The following is a 13,371-nucleotide window of genomic DNA, read 5'->3' as shown; positions in this document are numbered from 1 at the left end:
AGCTTTGACTGAATGTGAGCTGGGGAGGGAACACAGGTCACCCTGCATAGTCAGAGAGGCCACGCGGGGGGCTCCGTGCTCTGCTTTTGAAGACTGTGCATGCTCCAGCTATAGGCGCGGAGGTGTTGGGCAAAACAAATTGCCACGTACTTCCAGGTGTCATGATTGTTCCTGCAAACAGTCTTCAAATGCAATGACTCTTGTAATCCTTTCACAGTATCCCTTGAAGAAAGAAAGAGTCTGTAGAGAAGCTCCCTAAGACGAATAAAACCAGCATCCCTGATTCCTGACTGCTTCAAGTCATCCTGGCTCCACTCATTTTCAGGGTAACTAGCTTTCAGAACAGTGGAAGAGCCAGTCTTAGGGCATGTATTCTAGCAGGGATTGCTGCCCTTGCTGTCAGTACAGTAATCTAAAGGTGTGGGTATAAAACTTTGGGTTTCTTCCCTCACAGCAGACAAGTGAAGCTGTGAGTCTTTAAAAGCTGAGGCATGATTTCGTCAAACATGTAGGACAGCTGTGAACACTGATGGTGGCTTTTCCTGGGCCCTGCTGAGTCAACACTTGCAAACAAGCAGTTAGAGTATAAAAGTATGTGAAGCTACTGGTCCACTAATCAGCTGTCCAGACACCGAGCTGGCCCACTGTAGATCTTAGAGCTACAATTGGTCATGTCTGTAAGGTCCTGCTGTGTCCGTGCCAGATCAGCCTGCGCCTGGTTTCTGCAGGCTAACACCGTGCCTCTCAAACTGCCTTTTTAAAGGAGTCTCTGTCCCCTGTCTTTGCCAGCCCAGAGCTGTGCAAAACACGTCCTGATTTGTCTCCAGCAGGACAACAGCTCTGCCATGCTCTTCACCTGAGAACATGAGAGAGCAGATGCTGACTTTTCCCGAGTGTTGCAGATCCCTGAATGACCTTTCATTTTGGCCACGTTTTTCAGAAGGAACACTTCATTAATGGGGAAGGAGGGCTTTTTTCCCCTACAAATAATCTAGTGTTCCTTCCCATGATCAATGCTGGTTATGTTGAAAATACCCATTTGGTACATGATACAGTGCTCAAGAAGCTCCATAAATCATTTGTCCTGCCACTGCCGTTGCTTTCAGAATCTCACTTTAAATTAAGACTTCATCTCTAGTTAAACATGCTGCAACTGGAGCGCAGGTTTTGCCCTCCATCCTTGCATGGAAATCACCATGCACAGCTGCAAACTTTAAGACCAGATGATTACAAGAATTTATTTTAATCAATGTTCTGCAAAATACAGGTGGATGTAAGATGGAAGGTTTTGACTGCTTCTTTTTAGCAGAGTGGCCCCGATCCACCCGAAGGAAGGGAATGGGTAAACAACTGAGCGCTTGCTCACTTGAGGGTCACATCTCTAACAAATGATGACGTTAGGAGATTTGCACAACCCTCGGCTGTACAGTTTGTCACGTGCAGCAACTCAAATGGAGGCAGTCAGGGTAAGAATTAATTTGCTGTGTGATTCTGTCCAGTTTCTCCCCCAATATTCTGAGTTGTGTTTTTAAAGAGCAGTTTAACAGATACGAAGAGAGAACATTATGTTGAAAGAAATAGTTCTATGTTAAAGTTCACAACAGATGCAGTAATCTGGACACAACTTGTAATAAATAGCTCCATTCTAGAAAATAGCATTCTTTACTGGCAAACATTTCTGTAAACTTTACTAATACTGATATGCCCTGTTTCTTACATTGTTTAGGCTCTGTGCATGTTTCTTGCAAACAAATTCCTGTATCCTTTCTCCTCTCCCTTCCAAAAGATTAGTCCCCCTCTATGCAGAACGGCCAGCGTGGGATATAGATACAGGTTAAAAGAGTGAGAATCTATATTCAGAAGCTAAAGGAACTTTTAAAATGCATTTTTCATGAAAATCCCTCTACAGAGAACACATGTCACTGAAAGGCACCAGGGGTTTGCTCGGATGTTTGGCTCGAACATCCTTGATTCCAAGGGCACAGCATTTTACAGGATTAAGCTTCACATTACACAAATTACTCTCAAGACCAATTCACTTCTCCGAGTTGTTTGGTGCCTTCAGGAAGCTATGATCTCATTCAATTGCAGATACCAATCTATTTCCCAGGCAGCGCACAACCTTGCAGTCAATAGCAAAAGGCAGCTTGAACATAGATGTCCCCGAGGAAATCTGCAGAAACCCAATGAAAATACATGGCAGTATCTCCCCGTACAGCTGATACTTCATCATCTAATTCACTCCAATGTGCGTGATATTTCTGGGTGCTTTGTAGCTTGCTGGGCTGATGCGTCCTGTTGAAATGAGAAGCCCACAACAGCATTTATCCTCCTACTGCTTTGTTGTGAAGGATTTAAAATACAGGGACTCGAGGCAAGTTTCAGGTAAGCGTCAGCCAGCTCCAGTTCGAAGTGCGGTCTTTGTGAAAACAGGCTCGGGGCTATGTGATGAGACTGAGAAGTTCACTTAAAGAGAGAGACGTAATCTGGTTCGTGGTCCTCTTGACCACACGGGTAAAGCAACAGCTCCTTCCCCATGGAAGTGATGGCTTCTTCCTGTTGGCAGAGGATAAAGTTAAAACACTTTTCAAACAGACCAGGATACACCCGACCTATCACAAAGTCATGAAGTGAACAGCAGCCTCCCCGCCTCCGTTACTGCGTGGACTTCTTCATTCTGCTGTGCAATACGACTCAGAGCCCCGGGAATTCAGGGGACAGATCCACAGGGCTGCCCTCTGCCTTCAAAAAGCAATGTCAGTGCTTGGTGCGATAACCCAGTGGTGTGATTCTGGTAGTTCTTGGAAACGACACTGCTCGTCTCGTAGGTGACCACGGCTTCTACAGGGTGCAGTGCTGTCCTGCCTAGGAAGAGCCAGGGCGAGGACTGTGCAGCATGCAGGTAAGCAGGACCACAAGCTCGCTGCACTTGTGCTAGTGCAGGCAGGGGTGCGCACGAGTGGGATCTGAGCTTCTGGCTCTGTTTGTGAGAGGGACAAGGGTGGATCCTGCGGTGAGCACATGCCGTCTGCTTTGGCAAGCCCTTTTCTAACGAGAATTCCCTCGAAGCAGGGTTTCTGCTTCCAATCTCATTCCCAACCTCAGCAACAGAAGCATGGTGGGAACTTGCCTTCTTTCATGGTCCCCCAGTGGATGATAAGCAGAACCCACCAGAGCATTTCATCAGGGTAGATTCACCCTACTCCCACACACATCTGCTGTAGTGCAGTGGAGTCTGTAGGATTCTTTGCAGACTGTGGGTGTGACTCTGTCTTTAATATAGACATGCACAGCCAGGCTTTAAATCCTCCAGCTTTGGTACCAGTAGCTGTCTAGCTCCTGCTTTCAACAGATTCAGCCCGGACTGTGAAATCCACACAAAAGAAGCAGGTTGAAGCAGTGCAGATAGAGCTCTAGCAAATAAGCATAGATATTTTTCCCCATGTCCAATTTAGTTTAGCCATGTATGCATTATGCTAGGCACTTACTGAAAAGAAACACAAATATATGAACCTTTAGGCAAAAAGATTGTCCTGGCCCTGGGCGGATCTTACAATAAACGAGTGCAGGATCTGGTTGTTTTTGGACCCTACGCAACTGCAGTCAATGCTAGCGAATACTTGGTGTTACTGTTGCAAGAGTGTACTGGCCTTCTTCCTTCCCTTCCTGTATTTGCTACTTTTGCTCAGTACAGCGCTTTGTTTGCTTGGAGATTATAAAGATACCTTGTTCTCTTTCTTTCCGGAGCTAGAGACAAGCATATTTTCTGCTTACCTGGCCTGTTGGGACTCTACAACAACGGACAAAATCAAAAATGCCTGAGTAAGTATGCTGTCACCTATCAACTTATCAGTATTTCTACTAAATAATATGTAGGAACTTGAGCCCTGTGCAAGGTCTTCTGCCCACTTCAGGAGGAGCACTTCAGGTCTAAGACATTTGAGACGTATTAGGTTGTCTGAGACATCCCTATAGGGCTGGCATACCCTGCTGGAGCATCGCAAAGGATACTCAGTGGTAGCAAAAATGGGCCTTCTGACCTACATTATAACAACTAAATCTGTTCCTTCTTATTTTGAAATGCCCTGAGGCAGCTACACAAACAAATAGCTAATGAGTGCCTTGATAGAATTTCACCTTGTGGTAGTCGACAAGGTCAGCCAGCGTTGAATGTTGTAGCTGGTCCACTCCGAGGAAGCTGTAGGAATCACTAGAGGCGTCAATAAGGAAATGTTTACATCCCTCCACAGACCGATAGGAAAGCACGTAGCCTTTGATTTTCTCGCTGACCCGGACCAGAAAACTCCCCGGCACCGTTTTGCTCAGAAGCTCCTCTGCTTTCTGAGAAGTCAGGATACCTGTTGAAAACCAAAACACAGAGCTGAAGAGAAAATAGCATTTGCAGAGGAGGGGATGGAACACTTTTCACAAGAAGTGTGCTTTACCTTTCTAAAACTAATTCACAGTGCTTCCATAACTGCATGTTTTCTTGCTCACTAGTCCAAGAGCGATATTGCCATTGCTAGTAGCTGGCCATGGTCTCATGCTAACTGTACTTCATGCTAACTGTTTCATTCCTGGCATATTAGGCTTGTTATCAATGGGCTATGAGAGTTTGAGAAGATCTGGCCTCTGTTCTGAGACTTTAGCTTAGCCTTTGTTGTAATGCTAGAGGAATTTAAAGGAATTTAAACTATCGTACACATTTAAAATTGATAGCTAGGCACCTTTGAAAAGCTCCTGGGCCCAGCCTCTTGCAGCAGCCATGTTAGCAGTACCAACTTAAAAGTTTGGGTTGGGGCAGAAATGCTCAGAACTCACCATGGAACCACGGTGCTATCGTGTCTGTGGTTTTCTGATAGCCAGCTCGGAGCGGGAATTGCTCCTCTTTGAACCACTTGATGATGCTTTCTTCAGTGGAAGTGGAGATTGTCCTCTGGATTCCCTCTTTCCTGTTACAAAAGAAAGCGAATTTGTGCAAGTTCAAACAGCTTTTGAGTCCTTGGCAGGAATTACCTTTTGTTCATTGTATTAAGAACAGCCCTGAACAGAAGGCTTACGATAATGAAGCTGTCAGCATTATTGTATGGTTTTCAGTGGACACCCAGCAAAGAGGATGTACGTCTTCTAGGCTTTAGGATGTTCTGCTATATAAGCCTGTCACTGAGTCTGACTTCACGCATGGCAGGTAAGAGAACTTGACTCTGTCAGAAGAGGGTCTTTTTATCTCCAAAAGCTCCGTATAATCCGGAGGTTGGGCATTCTGGGAGGTGGCTAAGAAGGGCAGAGCCAAGAGCCAGGAACAGAAGGCTGAGGGTTTGAACCTGAGGACACGCTGGTTAGCAGCTCCGGTGGCATTTCCCTCAGCTGGGTGAAAACACACAGTGCAACTTTTACACCATGACATGGACGCTGATCCTCAGCTGCTAAGTCCTCATCTTTGTTTTTAATGGTCCAAACCTGGATTTCTAGTGTTTTCAGTGGAGGTGGGTCCCTTTGCAGTAAGCCACCATCTGTCCTTGTCTGTTACAACATGACAGAAGCAACTCCTGTCCAAGGAGCCTTGGGTGAACTGGAGTCACTGAAAATCACTGGAAGACTGAACAGAACTGTATGAGTGTCACAGGAGCAAGGCTTCTGGTGTGGGAGCTTATCTAGTGAACAGGAATGTCAATGAGAATCCCAGTCGGACAGTAAACCTCCAGGAGTGAACAAATACGCCTCATCACTGTAATCAACAGCTCTGCCCCAATCTTCACACCCTAGGCTGGAATATTGTATAGCCTGTTTTTCCCAGTGGAGTGTCTCTCCTCCACACAAGGAGGACAGGTAACATTTCTCATCTCAGCCAGCCCTTGCCAGAGCAGAAGCAGCTCATCCCTCAAGAGCGCACAGGGATGTTTCTTACCTAACTGCTTTCCCGTTTGCCATCACAGAAGGTAGAAGTTTAGGCTTGGGTGGGAGAGGCGGGTATTGGAGCGGTCGCCGATCTCCTGCTGTGGCATTCTTGGATATATCTGCCTGCTTCCCTCTGTGGACACCCTGCAGCGAAAGCCTCCTGTAGTCGTCCCTGGCCTGCCGCGCAAGGGAGCGTCTCTTCTCATCTGCTGCCTTGGCTTTCCGCACTGGAACAAAAAATGAGTCCTACAGGAGCGAACAAGCAGGCAAGTTTTAAGCTTGCTGCCCCTTGGTCATCTCCCTGCTTGCTGAAATTGAGGAATAACTCATTTCAGAGCATTTGGGTTCTCTGTGCTCTAGCCCTGGGCACAGGCAGTGTTACTGTGGAGGGAGGTTACTGTAGGACTAAGGTTCTCCCCATCCTGTGTTCTCAAGGAGGCATCTGAGGTTGCCTAAGCTGGAAGTCATTCATCTTCCACACAAGCTTGTAGCAGCTCAGCTACTCTGGCCACTGTCTGAAAGATGCACTCATTTGTGAGAACAAAAACAACTGCTGAAATGACCCCAAAATCAATCTTCTGAAGGATTTGAAAGTCCTGATGGACTTTGAGGAGGGAAGGAAGTCTTGCTGAGACTGTTATGGGAAGTAGAGAACTTAGCTGGATATTTTGTTTTCTGAAATACTGCTTTGATTCTCCAGGTTATACGCATTCAGTAGCACATCCTGGAGTCTGCAGGAGTAATGGGCTCTCCAGTCTGAGATAGGCTAGTTCTTTCCTCGCTTTTGTAATCAACTGCAGATTTATTTTATTAGTAAGAAAAATAAAACCCTTGGTCTGAAGTGAAAACAATTGGTAGTACTGCATTGCCATCTACTGAACAGCAGGGGAGGAACTGAGGAAAAAAAACACATCAAGTTCTCCAATATTCCTTCTTCCCAGGAGAGGAAGTGTGAGGGGCAGAATTTGAAGCTGGGTGGAAACAAAGGCAAGCAGCGTGTGAGGGTATTTCTTACATACCAAGCTTGTAACCCTTTGTTTCAGTCTCTGAGGAAGCTGGACAGCAAGACTCCATGAAAAGGAATCGAGTCAAGATGTCTCTTTAACTCAGGCTATTTTTTAAAAATCACCTTTGAAGTATGCAGCTACTCTGGGAGATCTCTGAAGGAAATGTAGCTATCATAGTGACTAAAGCAGAGAGTTCAGGAAGTACTTGGCAGCAGTGACAGATGTCACTAGAAGTCTCATACTGTTTTGTCATTTTCCTTTCTATTGTTTGGATTTGTTATGTTAGAAGGTGCTCTGTTTAGGTGGGATTTTTTTTTTTTTTGTATGACAAGGAAGCAGATGGGAGGACTATGCCTTGCAGAAATGGTAAAAAGTGAGGAGATTTGGAGTGGCCCCTTGTTCATGTTTTATGTGGCCTCTTTTTTCATGTTTTATATTATTTCTAAGGTCTTGGATTAGCCCACATCGTGGCTCAGTTGTGCACAAAGGAGTTTTGCTTTGGCCTTATGCTGACCTTCTGCACAGAAATGAATTTTATGGACCAGCAAAAGCCCTCCTTGCTCCCTTCTGAAGTCCAAAAAGGGCTCCTTTCACTCAGTGAAAGCAGTTTGCCATGAATCAAGTGTTTATGAAATTGCCCTCTTTAGTTTGTCCTCGCCACCCATTATCCTAGTCCACGAGAGCAATGGTTACTGCAAAGTTCTACCAAAGGCAATCTCTGGTTTAAAATCAATTATCTTGGCTACACCCACGTGGCTCCTATTTGTTGATTATTTTAATAGGGTGTCTGAGCACTACCACATGCCAGCAGGACCCATTCTGCTTGGCACTGTTAGTGTTCAAAGCTATCAGATTTCAACTAAAAAGAAAATCAGCTTAAAATACAGAAAAGACTGAAATGGGGAAATGGTTCCAAATGGTGATTTTTCAGTAGGAAAAATTTTCCGTTTCCCTGCCCAGCTCTAGTCTCAATGCTGTGTGGACTCAGAAAAATTTCTGATAATGCAGCAGTGTAGCTTTTGGCAGTACTCTCCAGCCACTGACTGAGAAATACTCAGTTCCAGTTTTGCAGGAGAGTGACTGAGATGACCACACAGAGCCCTAAGATTTCTCAAGCCCCACAGGAAAAGGTCATCCTAAGATCTTACAGGATTCCTGCCATTCAGGCTCATTCTCATCAGATTTCTGCAGCGTACTCTGGGTCTCTGAGCTTGTGTGGCTTTGTGGTATTGCCTTCAGTGGGACTGTGGTTTCTTCTGAATTTCTCTTCTGTGCTTCCTTCATCTGTGAAAGACATAGTACGCTTAGTGCTTTGTCCCAGGCTAGTTTTAGCCCTGCTTTTTAGCTAGCCTTGAAATACTGAGTACTGCGTTCTTTTTTGTGAATCCGTTATTTCAATAACATGCAGACCCTCTTCCTTTACTGCAGGTCACAACAGAGAAAATAGGGAAAACAGTCTACCAGAAATAATCAGGAACATCGTCCCATGGTATTGCCCAGTCTGCCAGGCTGGCCTGCTTTTTGGCCAGTCCAAATTTTAACACCACACTCAAGGAATATGGCAATGTTGAGTAAAACTGGTCAACGAGGTGGACATTTGTGGGTCAGGTGAGTCTCTGAGGCTGACTGGGACTCTAGGATAAAGTCTGGGCCTGCCTCAATGTGTTTTTAGGTCCTAGATTGCAACTTACCTGCGGGAAGCCACCCTTCCTCACGTGGCAGTCTGCCAGCATCTGGTGAACATCCCTGGCTTCCCTCTGGGCAGAGGAAAAGAGCGGTGAGAAATGAATGCAGCATCAGGACCTTTACTCTTTTTTAGAGCATGCCCTTGCAAATTTGGAGAATTTGCAGGTGGAGAGTACAGGTGCCACGTAGCAGCGCTGGGCTGCCATAGCCTGGGAAGCTGTGCGTGGGGGAGTGCCACGCGTTGTGCTCTGCAGGCTGCCCTCCTCTCACAGCCCTCCCCAGAGACCCCAACAGGGCAGGCTGGAGCATTCTGCATTTTTAGAGCTGATGCCAAGGAGAAGCTGCTCACTCCTTCTCACTTTTATGTGATACATGCCCCAGGAGAAAGAGTCAGGGGTGTCAGGATTGTCCCAAGCCTGGATTTGCTAAGTGATGATCCCAAGTGGTCCCAGGAAGTGGACAACTTCCTTTCCTTCCCTCCCAAAATCTGCCAGAGCTTTACCTGCCTGTGCTCAGCTGCTGCTATGTGCTGCAAACCACTGCTTGTCAGACTGACCCAACAAGCTGCGTGTCTCTTCCCTAAAACCAGTCTAGCTACACTAGCAGAGGTTGGTATCCGAGACCTGTCTTTTAAGAAAAAGTTAGCCTTGTCTTTGAGCAAACACCCACCCACCTTCCTGTTTGACTCAGCCTGCCTTCCACAGCACAATGAGTAACGAGTTACCTGCACTGCACGGCTTACCGAGGACACACTTTATCTTCTACAATGCTTAGTATGAACCCATGTTTCCAACTTCCCTGTCCTAGGCAGGAAGCTAGGAAGTTAAAATGTGAGCGAAGCAGCTTGTTTTCTTAGATCAAACCCCTGCCCCCTGCGGCAGGCGGAGCACAATGCCCAGTTCCCTCAGGTACAGTTAAGTGGGAACTACATCTCAGGAAAAAAAACAGTACAATGAGCTTTCTCCCCTCCCTCTCTACACCTAGAAAATGCAACACTCTGCAGCCTGTATCCCTCCTACTAGCAAAAACATCAGAAACCTGGGAAAATTACCCATAGCATAATGACAGAAAACAAAAAGTAAAATATATGTATAAAAAAAAAAGCCTCAGTTTCTTTTGAAACTTTGAAAGGGTTTTCCATTTTTTGGTGGTGGTGGGATTTTGGGTTGGCTGGGTTTTGTTTTATTTATTTAGATAGCTCTGACTAATAACTTCCTTTAAAAGGGGGAGGAAAAAAAAATCTCCCACATAGTTGCTCAGCTTCAGCAAACAGTGCTGAGAAAAACCCAGTGTGATTCAGAGCCTTTTGATAAAGGAGTCAGCCACTGGATTCCCTTCGGCATTTTGGCAGCAGTGGGAGAGGCACTCTACCAAAATCCAGCTTTCAGTTATCATGCTTTTGTACTGAGATATGGCATGGCTGGGTAATAAAAGAACATAAGGTCATACAAGTTAGCAGCAAAAGGCTGAATGAAAACTCACTGAATGAGATTGGACTTTTCCCAGTGAGTCAACAGGACGTTTCCGTTCAGCTTTGGTTGCATTGGTAGTTAACTGAATTTGTCCTTTTCTGTTCTCTGCAAATGGCTTTTTTTGGTAGCCAATTAAAAAATAGAAATGTATTTACTACTGGAGAAAAATATTACCTCAGTAAAGGTGTAGTTACTGACACTGCTTACTTGCATTTGGCATTTTCCTATGCTGTAAAGGTCATAAGCTATTTCACCTGAAAATATGCATGTTAGAGGATACTGGTAAAACTGTATACAGCTGATCTCTTATAAAAGTAGATGATTTGTCTGCACATGCAAGTTTATAGCCCTCAAATCCTGGGATAGGCTCTCTGGTCTTGCCCAGAAAGCAGTCCAGACTAGCCACAAAGCAGGAGGGAGAGTACTCTGACCCTCATTTTATCCACAAAGAACAGAAGCAAAGGATTTGAGAGTAGCTTGTCTGGTGCTACAGAGCAGATCTATCCCAGCTGAGAATAGCACTTGGACCTCCCAAGTCCTCCCAAGGATGTAACAGCATGGCTTCTTCTAGGAGTACAGCAAAGCCCTTCGCAGTCAGCTGGCTTTTCTCTCACTCAAATTTGTATCAATAGCAATCAGGATTTGCTGCACTTCCTAGATCTCAGGCAAATGATGCTGGTTAGTATGGAGAAAAGGGGGAAAGTACCTTTTTGAGCTCCTGGCTTTTCCCCGTTGTAGCAGCAGCAGTTTTTCTATCATCTTCTTTCTGTTCCTCCAGAGTGCCTTTATTGTTCCCCTGAACATCTGTCTCACCAAGGACTCCCGGCTGGGGGTGCAGAGACGGCGTTACAGAACAGTTGGTCTCTCTGAAACGGGAGAGACAGGTCTTAGGAATCCCAGGGAGTCACTTTCTGCTCTCCAAGCATCCGAGAGGAAGTTACACATGAGCAGAACAGCACTGCGATGGAGCACGTGCGTGCAGCTATCATATCTCCAGATCAGGTAGATGGAATAATTAATTTAATTACTCATTGGGAGCACCTGCTGGTGAATCGGTGCAATCCAAATGCATCACCTGCTGCGGTGACAGAGCTACCATTTCCTATGAACTGCTGCGGTGACCACAGCAGGGACATCACGGGAGACTCCGTGAGCTGGGGAGGGCTTTGAGCTGGAGATGGTCTCTGCCAGCACTGTGCGTACCTGCAGAAAGCCGACCTTCGCCTGAGCCCTTTGCCTGCAAGTAGAGTGTGACAGCCACACCCCGCCCAGCCCCGAGGTGCAAATCAAAGGAAAGAAAAAAGAGGTTTTATAAAGGGCTTGCGCTACTTCCTGGTGGCGATGCTGGACTTGCCCACCCGCTTCCTCGCAAGAAGGAAAATTCACAAAACAGAGGGGAGAGTCCCCAGAGAAGAGTCCAGCCTCCAATTTCTAGGAATGTCTTTTTCTCTGTGTCTGCCCACCAAGTCCTCCAGGTGGAGAGTGCTTACCTCGCTTCCTTGCCTTGCTCGCTTGCTAACTGCTTTGCCCTTTGTGCCTGGATCTCTTCACAGATGGCTGCATACGATTTATCTGAAGGATGCTCGCCCATCACCCAGACCCAGACATCGTTGTCGGCACCCAGCTTCCATTTCACTGACTTCCCGCTGGCTGGAAAAGAAGTAGCTCTCTCGCAAACACTGTTTGCTCAGCACTCTGTGCAGGGCCTGTGTCCCACGTGCTGTATCCACCGGCTGCTGCCGTTGGCAGAGCCTTTCCAAAAGTGGCTGGCTGGACATGGGGAAAGCTTGGCTGGGACACAGGACGCACCTCCCATTTCATTTCACAATACTGCAGCCAGGTCAGTGAAGGGGACATTTCTGAATCTGGGGAGAAGGGATGCCAGTATTTCCTTTCTTTCTCTAATTCCTTGCCACCACCCTCCCCAAGCATCTTGTCCAGGGCCTGGGTGAGGGTGAACTATCTGCAAACAGAGCAGGTGGGAGAGCAGTGATACCATGCTAGCAGATAATATGCTGTGTAATCCAGTCAAAAAGACCTCACATCTAAAAGCACAAGGGAAACTCCTGCAGATCTGGTGCCTCAGACAAGGTAAAGGGACTTGCTGAGCTCCCCTATGTTCCAGGCACCCCAGGACAGGCGTTTGAGTCCGTGGTTATTTTACAGACGGGGTCAGAGGCCCCCATTCAGTGGGATGCTTGATGAGCTGCATCTCCTGCTGCCGGGAGTAAGGAAGCGACAGCTTCCCAGGAAAGGGAGTTTAGGAACTTGGCAAAGGGCAAAGTATCTGGGTAAGGGAGTAAAACCATTGTATGCCAGGCCAAACTAAGCTTGGGAAGTGAGGTTAGTTACAGTTTGGAAACGCAGCTATGATGTGTCCCTGGGAGAAGAAATTGCCCTAGGGACACGCTACCTCCCGTTTCTGGGGAGCAGCTGAGTTGGTCAGGTCTGTGCCAGAGGGGGAAGCAGCTGGCAGGTCGAGACTTACCTTTTCTTGGCGGTGGCTTCTTTTGCTGCTTCTTTTCTTCCTTTTCTGCGTCAGCTTCTCTTTCTTTCCACCGTCTGATCTGCTCCTGCCTCATCTTGAAAAAGAGGATCTGTTTCTGCTCCTCGTTGAGTTCTGCCAGCAGGTCAGGATCGATGTACATGTCCGATAATATCTGTTTCAGCATGGCTGGAGGTTTCAGTTACACGCGTTTGTGGCAATGATCTCCAGGGATCTGGTCCTCTTCCTGGCTCAAACGTGCCTGCACCGACAAGAAAGACGCCCTCCCCGCCTGAGCCCGGAGCAGGAATGCAGGCGTGCCAGGGTAATTATACTTCTATCTTTTTTTTTTTTTTAGCTCAGACTTCCTGCACAGACCAAAAAAAGTAAATAAGTAGCTTAAAACCTGCTATTAAAATTCCTTGAAATAGCAGGTGAGCTCAGCTCAGTCGCAGCCCCCGCACACTCCACAGGGACAACTGGCCAGAAGAGGGAGAGTTCTGGAGTGGGGAGGTTTTGTTTATATACCTTGATAAACCCAGCTGATAGTATATCAAAACAGAGAGCGCTCTGCCTGTTACAGTCATCAGAGGTGTGGCTTGTCCGTGCCGAGCAAACATTCCTGCTGGGCAGGGAATCAATGAACCCGTGAGCAGACGGCTCCTCCTTTGAAAAGGAAAACTTTGAGATGGGGCGGCTTGATCTTAACAAGTCCGGCCAGCCTCATTTCACCAATGAAAGATTGGGAGGGCTTTAGGCTCTGCTTTTGAGGTAGGGGCGGGAGACGCCCGGTGAGAATTTTGGTGTGCTCCCATCCATCAAA

General features: G+C 46.7%; 1 protein-coding gene across 1 annotated transcript; it reads right to left on the bottom strand.

The window, feature by feature from the left end:
- Positions 1–1,215: 1,215 nt before the first annotated feature.
- SH2D4A (SH2 domain containing 4A) lies at positions 1,216–12,856 on the bottom strand. The gene is made up of 9 exons (XM_035549853.2): positions 12,552–12,856; positions 11,554–11,713; positions 10,770–10,929; positions 8,597–8,662; positions 8,054–8,189; positions 5,909–6,125; positions 4,822–4,952; positions 4,138–4,358; positions 1,216–2,556 (listed from the first exon to the last, which is right to left on the bottom strand). Exons 1-9 carry the CDS (start codon positions 12,733–12,735, stop codon positions 2,464–2,466), a joined length of 1,368 nt encoding a protein of 455 aa, XP_035405746.1. The 5' UTR covers positions 12,736–12,856; the 3' UTR covers positions 1,216–2,463.
- Positions 12,857–13,371: the final 515 nt, after the last annotated feature.

This window comes from Cygnus atratus, chromosome 4, assembly GCF_013377495.2.
Source record: "Cygnus atratus isolate AKBS03 ecotype Queensland, Australia chromosome 4, CAtr_DNAZoo_HiC_assembly, whole genome shotgun sequence".
Classification (NCBI taxonomy): domain Eukaryota; kingdom Metazoa; phylum Chordata; class Aves; order Anseriformes; family Anatidae; genus Cygnus; species Cygnus atratus.
This window is presented reverse-complemented; position numbering and strand designations above follow the sequence as displayed.